This window comes from Carassius gibelio, chromosome B16 (assembly GCF_023724105.1).
Source record: "Carassius gibelio isolate Cgi1373 ecotype wild population from Czech Republic chromosome B16, carGib1.2-hapl.c, whole genome shotgun sequence".
Lineage (NCBI taxonomy): Eukaryota > Metazoa > Chordata > Actinopteri > Cypriniformes > Cyprinidae > Carassius > Carassius gibelio.
Window position 1 is genome coordinate 22,350,361 of NC_068411.1, and position 19,168 is coordinate 22,369,528.

General features: G+C 37.9%; 1 protein-coding gene across 1 annotated transcript in view; it reads left to right on the forward strand.

Moving 5' to 3' along the window:
* Positions 1 to 19,168, forward strand: part of fhl3a (four and a half LIM domains 3a) — a 33,725-nt gene that overhangs the window by 12,890 nt on the left and 1,667 nt on the right. The window contains exons 2-5 of the mRNA XM_052578262.1: positions 12,133 to 12,311; positions 14,483 to 14,657; positions 18,015 to 18,184; positions 18,928 to 19,114. Coding sequence (XP_052434222.1) covers positions 12,156 to 12,311; positions 14,483 to 14,657; positions 18,015 to 18,184; positions 18,928 to 19,114 — 688 coding nt within the window. The 5' untranslated portion in view covers positions 12,133 to 12,155. The remainder of the gene's footprint in view (positions 1 to 12,132; positions 12,312 to 14,482; positions 14,658 to 18,014; positions 18,185 to 18,927; positions 19,115 to 19,168) is intronic.

Below are 19,168 nucleotides of genomic sequence, written 5' to 3' on the forward strand. Positions count from 1 at the left end.
AGAATCTGTTTCCCGCCACACTGCTAATCTTTAGATGTGATAACACACAAGACAAACATTTAGCCTTGTGAGAACTAAATGTTTTTTTTTAAGGCATTGCCTTACAAAATAGTATCAAGTTACTCATCAAATGTCATTATTTACTCACCGTCATGTTGTTCCAAATCCTTACTTTTGTCTGTAGAACAAAAAGTAGAACATTAGACATTTGAGTGAGTAATAGCATTTTACATTTGGGATGAAATAGTCTTATATAATAGTAGTGAAAAGTGAAGACACACATTTCCTCAGTCTGACTATATTATTATATGGGTCAAATTTTTGTCTGTGTTTTTTGAGGTTTGATTGCTTGCAGGTGTGCAGACTGACCCAGCAGCCGCTGCTTCTCTCATTCTGGTCCGGTTGACCTTGCTGATTTAGTGCCTTTTCATTAAAAAACAAAGTGAGAAAAAGACCACCTAGGACCAACTAGCTACTGTATTCAACCCAAATTAGCCCCATGTTTGTGCTGTGCAGTGGTTAAACCCACTGACATGCATTACATGAAAGTGAGCATGCACTCTTATACTGTGCAGTGCTAAACTCATATAGTCATTACAAACACTATGTTCCTTTCATTTGGGATGCTTGCCATGAATGGAAACATTTGTTAAGCAAATCTATTATTAATACAGATCAAATCTATTATTTAGGTACACATCCAGAAATAAGTATCAGAGAGGAAAACCATTCAGGAAAAGAGAGTTTTAACCACTCCATGACCTAATTTAATTCCTGAGACAAATGTCAGAGTTTGTCAGAATCATAATACTTGTGGTGAATGATGCCCGTGCGAATGCACATTTTGTACCAGAGATAAAAGGCACTTTCCACTAAAATGGCAAACTGTAGAGATAAATTATTTAACCTAATAATTAACCTAGAATTAAAAGTCTATTTAAAATGCCATGTTCGACCAAAAGTCAAATGCCCAACACAGTTCTCATTTTCCCGTACTGCGCCGCGTTGTTTAAATAGCAAATGCATTTGCGCCTATTTGTGCGCTCAGGGGTGTGCTGTTCTGAAAACGAGGTGTGTTCAAGCGCACTGTTGACGTGTTGCTACTTTGAGGAACTGAAAATAGACTGCGCCATAGACCAACTCAAACGTGGTCTAAAGTCTGGCGCAATGTTTTTCTTTATTTAAAGAGCCCATTAGTATAGACGGGTCTACAGAACGCATACACGCTGATTATCACACACACAGGGACGCAGAGCAGCACACAAACATGCCAGATATAAAAAAAATAATTAATGATTACATTGTAAAATAATATTATTGTGTAGGCTACATCAATATAAAAATGACTACATGTTATAATGAATAGTCATCACATGTATCAGAATTATAGGCTACCTATTTGCTTGCGCACAAGCAGCTCTGTTTTCTTTCTGGAGATGCGTTCTGTCTTTGCGCTTGCAAATTCGGCCATATACTGTATATAGCAAACCTGTCATGGCACAAGCACAGATGGCTCTTAAAGGGAATGGGAGATGAGATTCTGATTGGTTTATTGCATCTTACACCCTAAAACACCCATTACTTGTTATGAAAATAGGGATAACCCGTTTAGACCATGCACCCGGGTGTGCCGACTGTTTCTCCGTCATTAAACTAGCAAAAGTGAATTCAGACACGCCCTTAGTGCACCTGCTCCAAGCACTTTAGACCATGAGCTTATATCATTAAGTTAGGGCCCTTGGTGTGCATAAGAGACTTGCTTCAAAGAAATCATACTGATACCAAAATTTTTACACCGTAGTGTAATAATACCCATTCTGGTATAATTTCTAATAGCACAAATCATAGTTAGAAACTGCATTTCGATGTGTACAATTTTCCTAACCAGAAAATTTCGTAGTTAACAATTTTAAATAAAATAAAAACCTCTATTCACCGAACATTTATTGTAAAATAAAGGTGTTTCAGTGTATACTCCACCTTAGATTTTGAAAAACAAAGTACAGCACTTTCAGTTAATTTACTGTGTTGACATGAGAAGGAATGTAGGAGATAGCACGAAGAACCTTGGAGACTAGACCTAACAGGCCGCATTTGAATGCCAGCACATAGCAGTTGTGACTAGCAGAGAGAAGTACAAACAATGAAAGCAAATAGGAAAGGCCTTGAACCCCCTCAGTCTGCTATGTTGGCACTTAAAGGAAAATCACAACTTGACTCAACTAATCAATTATGTTCCCACTGTTCTCATTGTTTTCCTAACTTCAAACAGGTCAGAGCACATCAGCTCAGAAATGACTGGTGCAAACTTGGGTTCTCAGAAATAAGTCAAACGTTTGGGGTGAAAAAAAGGGGCGAGAGATTGAAAACGACATAAGAGTTTTACATAAATTTCTTGGCAACTGACTGGATGAATTTGGGCTCTTCAATTATACTGTTGTTTAGTCAATGAACAGCGTCTCAGTAATTTGGCAACCGGGTTTGGAAAGTCAGACATGAATGTTACGCTCAATCTACCTCGCCAGTGATTATTCTAACCATTGTAAATAATTTGTCATGTTGAGGATGAAGCGTGCTTAAGACCAGTTTCCATCAACAACATCAAAAGACATCTGATCAAGGCAAGTGTTTCAGAGGTTAAAAAGCTCTCTGCTACAGCATGTAGAAAAACCACCAGTGAAATTTAGGAGCCCACCCTTAGCCCAAGGAAATGCTTTACAAATGCCCCTTGTGTTTGCCAGACCACCTTTCTCTGTCTTTATTTTCTACTCTGCATGGAGAAGAACGAGTCCAGACATCTGACTTGTAGCACTGCCAAGCCTCTGCAGCACTCTGCTGTAATCGTAGGGTTGTTCTGGGAATATACAGAGCAATATTTTGTCCCGGGCAGAATTCAGGCATCCAGTGTCCACACTTCACTTCTAATGAGTGATCAGTTTAGTTGGTCCCATATAAGTCGAGTGTAATGCAGCTTCAATGAGAAAGCTAGTTACTGATTTTGCCATTTGAGTTTGTCAGTCAGTCAATCCATTCATCACCAATTTTGCTTTTCATTCCCTCTTTGCTTTCTTTTTTTTTGTCCATTTTCTTTTCTATTCCTGTTTCCTTTCCCTTTGCGTTTTTTTCTCTTTTCTTTTTCCTTGCCTTCCTCTTTTATTTCCCATTCCTTTCCCCTTTTCCAATTTCATTACAACTTTGCTTTTCTCTTTCCTTTAACCTTTGATTTCCCTTTTACTTTTCCTTTTGCTTTCCTTCTTCCCTTGCATTTTCTTTTTCCTTTACTTTCCATGTACTTTTCAACTTATTTTACCATTTGCTTCCTTTTTTCTTTTGCTTTCTTTTTTCCCCATTTCCTTTTCCCATTGTTATCCTCTTTTTCCCTTTGTTTTCCTCTTTCCCTTTAATTTCCTTTTCCTTTGCCCATTGCTATCCTCTTTTCTTTCTAAATGAATTTCCTTTTCCTTTGCTGTCCTTTTTCCACCCTTTAATTTTTTCTTTTTTTCCCTTTCCTTTCCAGTTACTTACCCTTTCCTTTCCTTTTCCGTTCCTTTTTGTTATTTTATTTCCCATTTACTTTTACCCTTTGCTTTCCTTTTCCATTTCTTTTCTCATTGCTTTTCTCTTTCCTTTTCCCTTTTATGTTTAATTTTCCCTTATTTATGATTATTTCCTTAATAATTATATTTCCTTTCTATGTACATTTGTTTCCATTTTCTTAGCTTTTTTTCTTTTCCTTTTTCTCCCTGTCTTTTACCTCTTATTGAACTCTCTCACATCATCCCTTCATAGATGCATGTGTTGATACTGACCTGATCTTATGTGACTTTAGGTTATGGTTCTCAAAGATTAAAGCAAAGGCACATTCAGTTACAGAAGGTTGATGACACATGGAGGACAGTGACGCCAATGACCATGTTTGGTCATAAATTCTACTCTGCGTAGCCACTGGGAAACAGAGAAGCGAGCAGGCTCGTGGGATTACAATTGCGTTTGTTTGTTCTGGGAGCAATAATATACGCACTGCTTTTTTCTTACTGTCTTACATTATCCTTTGAACACCCCTCCCCCATCAATGACCCAACCTTAGTCGTCTTCACTCCAGTTAAAAGACTCCTTCTTGTTCTGACTCTCTCCACCGCTCTCATTTTGCCCTCCTTCTCTCCTCCTTTTAATGCAACAAAGCTGTGAACATTTAATTCACCAGGTCTTTCTCTGGTTTGTCTTGGATTCCATGACCTGATACAACTCAAACCATACAAACCTCCTCTTTCTAAGCTTTTCTCTTCATCCCAGTCCGCCCTATATACTGTCAGTTTCTATCTTTGTTTTCTTCTTGCCTCTGAAGCACTTACCGGCAAATGCCACAGAAAGTGAAGAAAAGACAGCCCTTCCTGCATTCTTTGGGCAGTAACTCTCCAAAACTTACTTTAAAACTCTGGAGTCAACTGCATACTTCTCTCAATAGAAAGCAGATGTTAAACTCTAATGTATGGACGTTTTTCCCTTCTGTCTCTCACTACACAGTGAGAAATATGTAGGCAATACCTTTTTTAACCAGCTACATGGACATAAATACAGATGATGAATAAATCAAATTCTATTTTCACCTTTTCTTGGTACAGTAGCTTGAGCAGAAGCAGAAATGAAATGCAGACACAAAAAAGTGTCACCATGTTTATTTCATAACATTCTGTAAAGTAATACATTTTTAAGGTATTTAAATAAGATTATGTCACAGTGCTGTGCTACCTTTTCAGTACTTCTCAATCATCAAACCCATGGTAAATATACACATAACTATAAAAAGTTTGGGGTCTCTTATGTTTTTTTTTTTTATGTTGTTGAAATTAGTCTCTTATGCTCACCAAGGCTGCATTAGTAATTAAAAAAAAAAAATTCCAATTGTTTTCTTCTTTAAACCATAGAATTTTTTTTTTACTTTAATGCATATAAATACATAAATGTGTTACTTAATATTTTGAAACCATTATACTTTTTTCTGGATTCCTTGGTGAATAGAAAGTTCAAACAGTAGTTTCTGTTTTTTTATGTAAACATACTTGTATTTTACATACTTTCTGTAGCATTGTGTATAGGCAAGCACCAGTTTACTTTATTTTGTTTTGTTGTGCCTCTTTTTCCCCCCTCACTTTGGTTTAATGCCTCTCTCATACAGAGCTGTAGTTTAGAATAAAAATTTTGTGAAACAGAAAATTTCCTCCTCCTCAGGGCCTTTGCTAAATCACAAAGGTTTTAGCTAGACTCTGCTGACAATGACTTTGGGAATTTGCTAATTGTCTGTGCAGCTCTGCGTGTCCTTTTTAATGACTGCTGCGCTAGCCTTTAGCTAAACCGTCTTGGCACAGATCGAGTCTAAAATGTCAAACAGCTATAATGAAAAAGCCAAAAGGGTCAAATAAGGCTACTACTGTTGTGAAGGGAGTTCGAGTTGGCGTTGGATGATGGCTTACAGACACATCCATATGCCTCTTAAAGGGTTGGTGGTTTGTGAAGGTGATTTTTCAGGGCATATATCCACACCTCCCTTCTGCTCAAAAGCTAGGAAAATGACATCCTTGTTAATGTTAGCTGCCGAAGCAGGTGCTCATTAATGTTCATTGATGTTTACGAGGTGAACCTGACTTTGCCATCCTCATGTGGCACAAAGCTGTGTTTTAAGGGCTCAATGGAAATGACATGTTTAGGCCTGGTGTATGTCTGTTCTGTGTATGTCTTGTTCCTGTCTCACATCTAACATGCACTTAAATAGAATAGGGTCAGAAACTAATAAACAGACCCATACTGATCAGTCAGCCAAGAGTACCTGCCTTCTTGCGTCAGTGAGGCTAATAGTGATTTAATCTTTCGCAGGGGTAAATAATACTTTGGGTTGATAAAAAGAGTTCGAAAGAAACGGCGTTTGTTTATACGGCTTGTTGTCTGGTTTACGTCAAAGCTTGTTGTTTTTGCAAAGCTGTCTCGGTGTGGATTATTTGCTGATGATGGTCTTTCTGAAGGATAACTGTGGTCAGTGACGTCTGTTCCACATGGCTGGGCCTGTAACAGAAGATGGATTCATGGTATAAAGTGAGATCAAGCCCTCTGCGGTTGCGACATTTGGTGTCTGGCCAGTACGAATGTTAACTGTTATCACCGTCACACTAGAGAAAATGTGTAGGTTTTAAACTCTGTGGCGGCAGTCGAACAAATCATTTACTAACACTGTCAAAGCATCCTCTCCAGGGAGAGTAAACAACAAAGGCCCAATTTCACAAGCAAAACCATTAACAATAGGCATATTTTACAGCAGAAGATCTTAAACAGTGGTCCAGAGATTAAAACAAAATATTTATTTAGCTTTGTATTCAATTTTAATTTACTCGGTAAGGTAGTTTGCATGACTGTTCAGCATGTGAACATCAGCCGATGTGAGAAAACGGCTATATTATGTACTGTATTGTATATAAAAAAAAATAATAATAATGTAAGTGGAGATTACTCTTCTGTCAAGCATCGAAAACTGATAAAGATAATGTGTGAATGAGCGAGAGCAAACGTTCGGATTTGTTTTTGAATGTTATCTCCCCTTTCTTTGGCAATTGCCTCCCTGCTTCCTCCGATAAGACTCGCTCTCCCTCTCTTTCCTCCTCCTCTCTGCCATTTTGCTTTATCTGATGTGGTAAGAGCCGATCCTAAAAGGCACATAAGTGCACATATACCCTACATCTTCTCCACCACAGCATTCTCATGTTCAATTGATACTGTGACTTTACAACAAAAACATAAGTGTTTTGTCTGGCAGCCACCACCTCCGTATTGTCTCTGGAACCTGTCAGCTATTATTTTTAGCACTTCAGATCTGTCAAGAATATCTGACCTCTGAAATTCATTACAGAGTCAATGTACTCCACTGTCTTCAAGTGTCATTTTACTGTAGCATTAGTGATAGACTATCACTGTGTTTGTTATGGCAAAAAATTGTGGATAGAAAAAAACTAATTCTGGGCCAAAATATTACCTCCTAAGAATAGTGTAAAAGCTGTAATACCTACCTGCCCTTCATCGATCTGTTTTGACCTTAAAGTTTCTAAAAGCTACATATTAAATAAACAGTGCATACTATTCTTTTCTAATATCTAAATGAGAATATTACATTTATCACATTTGCCACAAGCCTGACCTTATGTGGCCTCAGTATTAATCTGACAGAATCTATTCTGCAATGGGATGCTTGATGCAGAAAAGGGTGTTATTCCATTGACAGAATATTTGATTCACTGATAACTATATCTGACAATATACAGTAAAAGTAGGTGAGTTATTGAATCTGGGGTGTTGTGTAATAGTCACGGTGAGATGGCAAGCAGCCATTGCCTCCTGTTGCCCAGGCAGATGTTTGACAGGCCGAGCTCTGGCTGGACCCTAGGAACAGGAAAGGCCCGGGTCAGTTTCCCAGCGGGAGGCACAGCCGGCCCATTTAAAGTGAAGCGGAGCGTGATGGGAGTTTGGTCAGAGGATTAGTGCTGTTGTCTGTGAAACTGCAGCGGGACAGGGGTCTGCGTGAACACGCTGTCCATGCCCCTACTGCCCTGCTCCCTTTCAGTCTGGCCTCTCTGAAGTTAGACAAACATGCCATTGTGGCCTTGTCATTCCCCAAGAATCTCACAGACTGTTCTGAGAAGGACCGCCATATCCTTCAGATACAGATAGGACCAGAAGGCAATGAGATAGCTGCTTTGAAATATTTAAGAGTTGGCCTAAGGCCGGTAAAACAATTATTTCCTTCATAGTAGTGCAGGAAGACAGCCTGGCAGCATTGGAAGTGGCCAACGAAAGTATGTAGCAACTGTCTACACTGGAAGCCACAAAGCTGCATCTTGTGCAATCAGCAACAGTAAAAGTCAAATAACTGTTAGTTGGTTAGTTTGTTGTTTAGAGGGACAGTTCACCCAAAAATTTTAATTCTGCCGTTAATTACTCAACCTCATGTTCCAAACCCTTAAAACTTTCGTTCATCTTTGGAACACAAATTAAGATATTTTTGATGAAATCCGAGAGCTTTCTGACCCTGCATAGACATCAATGCAACTGACACATTCAAGGCCTAGAAGGGTAGTATTGACATTGTTAATGCATCATACGTATGCGTCATGGTATTTTTGTGAACACGCATCAAAGACTGACATTGAAGAGAAGTTTTTTGTTTTGTTTTTTTGCGCACAAAACGTATTCTTCTAGCTTCATAAAATTATAGTTGAACCACTGATGTCACATGGAATATTTTAATCAGTGTCCATACTACCTTTCTGGACCTTGAACGTGTCAGATCGATAGGTAGATCAGTAGATAGATAGATAGATAGATAGATAGATAGATAGATAGATAGATAGATAGATAGATAGATAGATAGATAGATAGATAGATAGATAGATAGATAGATAGATAGATAGATAGACATGGTGTGATGTGTTCTGATGGTTTGTCTAAAAGCAGACATTTTGCAGACTAGATTAAATAAACAGAGCTGATAGGTCATGGTGTTTTGTTTGATATCCTCAACCCTCAAGGACTGTTTTGCTCAGAGTTCTGGTATTTTACCTCAGACCAGTTCATCATTCACAAAACACTTTGTCCAAAGGAGAGGAAATTCCTGATAACACTTTCAGCTGCAATGTGTCAGAGGGTTCCTTGTGGTTCTGCATAAAATACCATCTAAGCTTTCAACCGAAGCCAGCTCTGACTTTGTAAGTGAAGGGAGAGGTCTTGCTTCATTTTCCCAGCTTCTGGATTGAATCACTTCTGGACGTCTAGCCCTGGGGTCACTGATGACATCATGCCCTCCACCTTAGTCCAAACTGGCCATTTACTCTCATATTACTTGTTTCATTTGTTGCTCTTATAAGTTTTAGAAACCCAGAACAGAAAGGAAGTAATAACAGCCCCCGCCCTTGACAAAATAAGTATTTATATATAGTCTTAGCTGCAACAATATTTCCCTCGTACAGTGAAGGACTCGGTCCTACCTCATCTTTAATGATTACCAGGAGGCGAGTTATTCTAACTAAAGCTCACGTCTCCCCAGAGACCGTAAACACACTTGTAGTCAGGCTGCAGAACAGCTATTGTTGACGTTACTTGGGTGAACGATGAGGCCTTCGAAGCACTGTTGGTGATCCTTTCTGGCGTGTGCAAACAGCCTGTTCTGTGTTTAGATGAAACTGAATGTGAAATTTAGCATATGCTTGCCAAATCAAAGAAAAAGAGATGCATAGATCTGTCAGCTTTCATTATAAGCAATGCATTTTCTTCACATACATTTAAAAGATGCTTATCGGACCTCCATGACTTCTTTTTTAGAACATGCTACATTTAGCACTAAGCCAGGTTTCAGCTCTCCTTCTTGCAGCCTAAAAAGTTGCCAGGAAATGACAACCATTAGCTCTGGCGATCTGAAGAAAGATGAAGGAAGTAGATGGCGGTTGTGGAATGGATCCCAGGTGTTCACACACCTGCACGAAAACTGCCTCTGGTACTGACTAAAGATCCTGTTACTTGTCATCAAAGGGCAGCAGTGTTGTTATTGTCAACTAAAACTAAAACTACAAAAAAAGTTGTTAATTGAAATGAGCATGAAATAAAATAAAACTGAAATTGAAACTGAAGCTAATAAAGTTGAAGTACTAAAATAACCAACTGAAATGAGAAAAAAAAAATTGTAATTAATAATAAAAATACAAAATTAATAAAGATGTCAACAACAACAAAAAAGAACGCTTTAATTTGATTCAGTTTGGTTTTGAAAATTTTCCATTATTTTCTAAAAAGTTTTATATATTTTCATGGTCTAAACATATTTTTTTTTTTTACATATTATGAATTATTCATTCATAAGTATCATACCATTTTTGGAGAGTCACACCACATGACATTTTACAACATGAATCTGCAAAGCCAAATTATATCTGATTCTGAAAAATAGAATTCTTGCAATTTAAATGTACCTTTGACTAATTAAGGACCAAGACAAAAATGTGATGTCATTTACCAATCAACAAGAAACACAGAACCATTATAGCCTTGATGGGAACAGAGAAGGTTCATATTCCCCCTCAAACGTAGGTCTGTAATGATGTAAACCATGGGCCACCTCAGGCCACTGGAGCCTTTAACATTAACACTCCCTAATTTACGAGCAGATCCAGGGCAGAGAAGCTTTTAAAGCAGCTCTCAGCTGAGAGTAAATGGTATCATCGTAGTAAAAGAGTGTCAGCTGATTATTTATGAAGCTTCGGGAGGTGCGTTGCCCTTTTTTTATCTTAGCCTTTCACACCCACGTTCATTTGAGCCTTTTGTCATGCCAGGGGGAAGAGGAAAGATGAAACACGGTGGTTGATATCTTTCATCTTGCATCCTGTGATTACACCCTCCCTGTGGGCGTGTGTAAGACAGGGAGTGCAAATAGATTCATTATTTTAGCGGTGGCTGATTATTATTATTAGCTGGGTGGAAACTGATACACTGAGCTCGTCTCTTCCAGGGAGGCCTATCACTTATCATAAGGCTTTCCTCCAACATCTCAGTAATGTTTTGGCAACCTGATAGCGTTGCCGCAACGCTGTAACAATATTATTCCGTGACGGGCACTCGCAGGGCTATACACTCACTTTAAGGTCAAGCTGGTGTTTTTATTGCACTGTCGGTTTATGTGATTACTGTAAATGGTTTTAACGCCTTGCATTGTGAACATGGGCTATGTTTTTGTACTGAATGTGAACAAAAATCTGATCCATACTCCCCTATGAAGATGTGTGTCTGATGTAAGACAGGCATTACAAAATGAAAAACAAAAACCCATCTGTGTTGTTTGGGATCAGTGCTTGGTCTTTCAAAAAAAATTAAGAGTTCTTGTCACTTTTGCGGTTCTCTAAACAATCTCCCTAGGTGGTCTGCACATCCAAGGCAGAAGTGTTTACTTCACAAATATTTGCTGGTGAAGCATGCAAATGCACAGACCTCCAACAATATAGTCTTACCACTGTGATCTTGCAGGCCTTTTATTTGTGAGGCAGTAAGGGTTTGTCTTTTTTTCGGCACGTGGATGACCAAGTGAGAAAGTCTGAGTTAAGCCCAAACTATACTTCTGCATGCACACTGGAAAACGTTTTTTTAGTCTAGTGTCTGCTATAGTGTATTCAAAAGAACCGACTTCGGTACCAATAGGCACTGAAATTTTAAAAACGTCCATTTGCCGCTAACATTTGAGCAGTGTTTAGGAATCCGTTCAACAGCGTTCAAATGATTTTCAGTTTTCAAATTTTCAGTACCGACTGGTACAGAAGTAATTTTGACAACACTACTGAGCTATAATTCTTCAGAAGTTATGACTAATAAAAATGTCTTTGTCACAGATAAAATGTGAAGTAATTATTTGGGCTTTGGATAGAAACTAAAGAAATTTGATAAACCTGTAACAAAGGGGAACTCAATGTTCATTAATTGCCAATTTGGCCATATGTGCAAGCAGTTGTTCAAAAGATTATGCTCATTAATAACTGGTTTGTGAAAGTTAAATTTAGATTTTAATGTTTACCTGATTATGTAGTTTTACATAACTTGCTAAAAAACTAGCCATGTTAAATGGTCATTCACTTTCGTGCAAAAACAGCAAGATGCAGATGAAATTTTGGGGGGAAAAGACCTTGGTGCTTTTTTAAAAGTTAAAGTACTTTTATCTTGCTACAGTGTCTCAAAAACACAATCATCACAGTGTGACATAGTGAAAAACATTAAGAAACTTTGGTCTTTGCTCTGTGGCCAAGCAAAACAAATCTCTTAAAACACAATGATCATCTCTCAAAACTTAGAAATGTCTAGTGACCTCCCCTTGAAGCGCCGCTACAGCTGCCACGTCACATGCAGCACACGGTTGTGTGCTTGCTAAAATTCCAGCTTCCTCCCTCTCATTTCCCAGCTATCACCACAGGGCTATAAAATTTAATAGACGTTTTGCAAAGTGCTTTGTGACAGATCTGCCTGTTTATGTTTGTTTGTGTGTGACTTTTTTTCTCAGTGCGATGCAGCTGTGATTGAAAGCTCACCTCCCTGAATCTTCCTTGCTTTGTGTTGTTACAGGGACTGACTCGGATCAGAGCAACATGAGTGAACGCTTTGACTGTGACAACTGCAAGGAGTCCTTATACGGCAGGAAGTACATCCAGGCAGAGGACAACCCTTACTGCATCCCTTGCTACGACAGCCTGTTTGCCAACACCTGTGATGAGTGCAAAGAGCTGATTGGCCATGATTCAAGAGTAAGTTTTGCTTATAAAAGCGATAGTTAAACTAATTGAACTCACCCTTGTCATTTCAAACCTGTATTACTTTATTTCTTCTGTTCTTTTCTTTCTTTATTTCTTTCTGTGGAACACAAAAGAAGATATTTTTAAGCTGCTCTTTTAAATACAATGACAATAAATAATGACTGCTGCTTTAAGGTGCAAACACATTTGTGACCATGGACCACAAAACCTTAAGTGTACATTTTTTAAAATTGAGATTTACACAACATCTGAAAGCTGAATAAATAAGATTTAAGTTCATGTATGGTTCAAAAATTAAGTTTTTTTATATTTACGGTAGGAAATTTTAAAAATATCTTCATTGAACATGATCTTAACTTAATATCCTAATGATTTTTGGCATTATAGAAAAATCGATAATTTTGACCCATACAATGTATTTTTGGCTATTGCTACAAATATACCCAAGTGACTTAAGACTTTAAGGTTTTGTGGTCCAGAGTCACATTTTGATGAAGAAAAAATGGAACATTATCAGTAGTTTGGCAGAAGTCACTTTCTATAGGCTTTCTACTTTTTATTCTTTCTCTCACAAAATTCCAGATGTGACTTTGTATTGGAATAACTAGATTTCTCCTACAAAATTTAGCGAATGACGATAAATTGACCACACCTTTAGAACTCCAAAATTTGAACTTCTGACTGAACGATTCCCTAAAAAAAGACATGCAAAATGTTGATTTTATAGGAGCTTATCCATGCTAGTTGGAAATTTTGGAGACTCAATTACACCGTAAAAGCGTTTTTATGTGGTTTCAGGCTGAAACTGTCCATTTAGCAGTTCTTTTGAAAAAGGCATTTATTGTCCAATTAGAAATGTCATTCAACTTCAGTCAGGCCAACAATGTTAAACACCTAAGGCAAAACATAATAGCAACCAATTGAGTTTTTAATCCTTCCCATTCTGAGGGCAGCTAATCCCTTCGAAATTAAATAAAACCAAGCAATGCAGTTCATTTACCACAGTAGTAAACTCCCCACAGGAAATCACGAGTCCGTGTGCTTACAGACAAAGAGTCTGATGACTTATTGACAATAAGGGACGGCAGATGCTAAATTAAGTCACTGTTTTTGTCTTGGCAATTCGCAGCACAGGTCATAAAGTTCACCCTCTCTGTCTTATTACTATGTGTTTACATATTTTACATGAGGAGTTGACCCAGGCACAGACACACGCTCATAACTAGATGCACATGTGCTAGCATTTGAGAGGCTGAATAGCCACTACTTGAGATCTTAATCAGAAATGTTCTTGGGATCGAGGAAAAGCGGTTTAATTTGTGGCCTCTTCTGACTTTTTTTCTCATAATCATGACTAAACTGTTGTTATGTGAACTTGTCTTTAACAATAACTGCAAATTTGTATATATTCTAATGTGAAGACGCCAGTGCACATCTTCTGCTAATTCATGTTTGTGGTGAAAATGTCTTGGTTTTCACCTTAAAAATGAACAATCTGTCATGATTTACTGACCCTAACAAAAGTACATTCTTCAACATTTTACCTTTTGTGTTTCGTTGAAAAAAGTTCATACCACATGATTTATGTATGAACACTCACCTTAAAGGGGTAGTTCACCCAAAAATGAAAATTCTATCTTTAATTACTCACACTCATGTCGTTCCAAACCCAGAAGAGCTCTGTTCATTTTTTGAACACAAATTAAGATATTTTTATGCATTCTGAGAGTTCTCTGACCCCCGTAGACTGCAATGTAATTAACATGATCAATATCCAGAAACGTAGCAAGGATATCGGTAAAATAATCCATGTGAAATCAAGGGTGCAACTGTAATTTTACGAAGCTACAAGAATACTTATTGTACACAAAGAAAACAAAAATAATGACTTTATTCGACAATTCGTCTCCTCCATGTCACCATAGCATCATTTTGAAGAGTACTTGTAGTGCGGCTGACACAGAACAGCATAAGCTCTTTGCATTCAGTGGATACTCTGCAAAATGGCACTATGGTGACCGTTTCCAAATTTGTGTTCCGAAGATGAACAGCGGTTTTACGAGTTTGGAACGACATGAGGGTGAGTAATTAATGACAGAATTGTCATTTGTGGGTGAACTAACCCTTTAAAGGTTCATAACATCTCTGTTCTTGTGATTCAGGAGCTATTTTATGAGGACCGTCACTACCACGAGCACTGCTTCCGCTGTTTCCGCTGTGACCGTTCGCTGGCAGACGAGCCCTTCACCAGCCAGGATGATGCCCTTCTGTGCAATGACTGCTACTGCAACGAGTTCTCCTCCAAATGTGTGGCCTGCGATAAAACTGTCATGCCTGGTATGAATGATATCAGCACACATCATCAGTCATAACTCATGTAATTACCTGACAAATCCTGTTCAGACTGGTCTCAAGTCTAGTCCATTCGTATTCTGGCACCGTTCCTTCAGTTTGTTCTCAATACTGTTGTGTAAGACTTCAAGTCTTCACACTTGTGAAACAGACAGCATGTCACGGCCACAGGTATGCAGGTAACACTAGATTCACAAACATGAAGAAGCCAAAACTGAGAAAGGGGGAAAGTTGCAAAGTTCTGCCAAAGCAAATCTGAAGTACCAGAGGCATGACTAAAATCGAGAGAGAGAGAAGTGAGGGAGTGTTGCGCAGGTTAGATGTGACAAAATAATTGCCAGTCTGCCTGGCTTGCCATCTCTCAGCCAAATCATTGCGCATGGCTGCCATCCAAGCCTCTGATGATAGGAGGAGATAAGCCAGTAAACGGTTTCAGCAAGGCTGCATCCATCTGAAATTCAGGTAACGATTCCAAAAGGTTACGTATGTTGTTCTTTTACAAGGCATACAAAGTGAGCCCTGTATTGAAAGCCCTTTTATGTATTTTTCTAATGCCTCCAAGGCATTGATTTTCCATAAATGTGGTTAGAGTTGTGGTTAGAGTTTGTTTTTAACCCAAGTATGAAACTTCTGCAACTTATTCAGCCTAAACCACTTACACTACTGTTCACAAGTTTGGGGTCAGTAAGGATTTTATTTTATTTTTTTAGCAATTGCATGAAATGGATTATTAAATGGATTACAAGCGATTTCTGTTTCTATAAAACATGTTCTTTTGAATTTTCTGTTCATGAAAATAAATGTATTGCAGAGAAATATTAAGCAGTACAACTGTTTTTAACATTAAGCACAAATCAGCATATTAGAAGGATTTCATGTGGCATTAAAAACCAGTGATTTCTCGCTGAAAATTTTGCTTAGTCATAGTCTTGGTCAAGTCAAGTCACCTTTATTTATATAGCGCTTTAAACAATACAGATTGTGACAAAGCAGCTGAAGAGCATTAAATAGAAAAATATCTTGGTGAACATAATAGACTTAAAAATGCTACAAACTGTTTTGTTAATTATTTCATTGTTAGTTGTATTAGACTTGGATTTGTAGCTTTAAACTTTGCATTGTTAAAATGTTCAGCACCAACAGTGATGTTGTCATATTATTTATTTGCATATTTATAGTAAATGCAAATATACTATTTGCATATTGAACTCTTCCTAGTCTTGGCGCCTGCACACAAAAATTATTCTCATAGCTCTATAAAATCTTAATTTGTGTTCAGATGAACAAAGGTCTTACGGGTTTAGACTGTCATCTTTAGACTGCAAAGACAGAAATTGTAACATTTATTTAGCTGCCTTGAAAGTTCTGTTTTTTCCTACTGTAAATGTAAATCTAGTTGCTTTTGGCATTAAAAAATGTGTGGCTGTTATTTTCTAAGGTAAATCCAGTTAACAAATCAAGCAGTATTACAATCTCCAAAAATTGCCAAACCAAAAACAAGAAGCTAAAAAATATTCTGCCACAATTTTGAATCCTGGTTCATGCATGTAATCTGAGGACTACACTTACAGGAAGAGGAACACATTGTTAGTGGTTAGGGCCTCTGTTTGTGATGTGCAGATGACAAGGGAAAGACAAAGGATTGAGGGGGGCTCTCGACTATAGTTCATACTTTGCTTTGATAAATGTGGTGACACATATTTTGGGGTGATTTTTGAACTTGAGCGAGGCGGCCTTGCTGTAACTTGATATTTCTTAGTGTTTTTTGTTATCCAGGGGATTATGACCTTTATCATTTGCTCTCTGTGTAAAGCTTTGGTGATTTTGGGAGTGGGGCCTCTTTAAGGAGGATCTCCATGGGGCTTTTGATCTGGGTGACGTGTGAAACGCTTAGTGGATTATGAACGTCAACCTTTAACCTGCTAATCATTTGATGAACCTTGACTGTCAGATCATCATTTTGTCTCTTTGAAAGCTCAAATTCATCTTTTGTAGGGAAACCCCAGAGATAAGTAGTCCTCTTAAAAAAGTCTTTCAAACTGGGTAAAGTGACTGTTGGTGACATGCTCATCAACATGTCCCACAATGGGAAAATGCAAAGAATCAAGGTAATTACGATGGGCCTACTATTTTTGTTATGCTCACTTTGTGGTCCTATACGTGAAAAGACTTTTTCTATCATAGAATAAGAAATATCATTACTCTTTTCCACCAAAATGCCAGCATTACTTAACTGGGAGATCTGACATCTCTGCAAATCCCCTGATTAAGGAACGAACAATGGCGTAATTGACCATGTCTTTCCTCTAGTTTTGAGAGAATATTTCAGTGTCTTTATCCTATCACAATCAAGCTTTAATATATGTCAGAATTAATTCAAATATACAGTATTTACATGTTTAACTATATGCTTAATGATTCATTTAATTGAAATGAATTTAATTAGCACATTATGTCCTTAATTCGATTCAAATATATGTGACCCTGAACCACAAAACCAGTCATAAGGGTCTTTTTCTTAATTGATAGCTGAATAAATAAGCTTTCCATTGACGTGTTGTTTATTAGAATATGGGAATATTTGGCTGATATACAACTTTTTGAAGTCTAGAATCTGAGGGTCCAAAAAAAATTGTCTAAATGAAGTCCTTAAGGAATAATTACTAAACAAAAATGAAGTTTTTATATATTTACTGTAGAAAATTTGCATAATATCTTTATGGAACATGATCTTTACCACATATAATCAATTCAGTGTGCTAGTTATATATGTAAAGTTACATCAATAAATTATAGCGTAGCGTCAGTTCTGGCAGAGCATTGTTAGTTAAGCTCATATCAGCTGACTCTCAGCGGAGCCGCGTCTATAGGGATGTGATGCTTATCACAGCATTCATATACTGTATAATGTCCTTCAGTATTATCATCACCAGCTTCACGTTGCTCAATAGCTAATTACCCACCTCCATCCCAGACGACTCCTCTAATCAGGATTTAGCCTCTGATTCTCCTTGAATCAGACTAATTTCAAAATGTTGAAATTATTGAACCTAATGAAATCTGCCACTACATTTATGTTGGTTCTGTTCTGTTACATTGGGGGGTTATTGCTGCTCTCCCTGCTCATATCCACGCTAGACTGCATGAATGTGCAGGGGGTTCTTTTTGAGAACGAAACCATAATGCCAATCCGTATTGTATGCTAATTGTCAGTCATCTTTGACCATAGAGGTCCTGACAGAATTAAAGTTATAAATTTTATGGCAACATGGAATGCACAGCTGTCGAAAACACAGAAATTGTTTATTTTAAAGGCTGCCTTCCTTTTTCTGTCTCTCACAGGAACCAGGAAGCTCGAGTACGCCGGCTCCACATGGCATGAGGGCTGTTTCATTTGCAACAGCTGTCAACAGCCAATAGGCTCCAAGTCCTTTATTCCAGATAAAGATGACCACTATTGTGTACCCTGCTATGAGAACAAGTTTGCACCGCGCTGTACTCGATGTAAACAGGTCAGTGGTGGGTTTTTACTTGCTTCTCTGGCTGAAATCTATAACCATGTGTTCCTCATCAGCCAACACACACATTCCTCCACAAAAAGTCCTAATTCTGACCTCATTTCTCCTTCCTGTTGCATATCAGAAGTTTTGCTGGTCACTGATTAACTCTGGCTGTCAGTTTCACATCCTGTCCTGACAAAGCACCATCTGTTTGGCATTTTGGTTCTACAGTTCTGTGAAACACAACAAATTAATTAATAAATAAATAAATAAACTTTATACACACACACATACATATATGGAAGCATAGCTTTCTTGAACATTTATAATTAGGAATTTTTTGTTTTGTTTTTGAAGGTCTCTTATGCTCATCAAGGCAGCATTTATTTGATGAAAAATACTGTAGAAACAGCATTATTGTAAAAGTGTAATTTATTCCTGTGGTGGCACTGCTGAATTTTCAGCATAAACGACTTCAGTCTTCAGTGTCACATGATCTATGCTGATCGATGATTATTTGGTGCTCAGTTATTAGCAATTTAGTTACAAGCAAACTTGTCAACTATACACCCATTGTGACCCATCCCAAGCATGCAATTCCTGAATATCATATGAATGTACACTCATGACATGAGGATTTATGCATGTGTTTGAATATCATACCTTTTTCCATGTAACTTGGTTTAGGTCAAGTATACGGAAATTCATGCTGACAGGTTACTGTTTGTGTCTCTGATGAACTCTCTCCTCCTCAGGCCTTGGCTAAAGGCGGTGTGACCTATAGGGATGAGCCGTGGCATAAGGAGTGCTTTGTTTGCACAAGCTGTAAAGTCCAACTAGCTGGCCAACACTTCACCTCCCGTGACGACAGCCCATACTGCCTCAAATGTTTTGGCAATCTGTACGCCAAGAAGTGTGAAGCCTGCAAAAAACCTATTACAGGTAACATGCATGGATGTCACTTTGGTTTAAAAATAGATAGGGACAGTGGTTCTG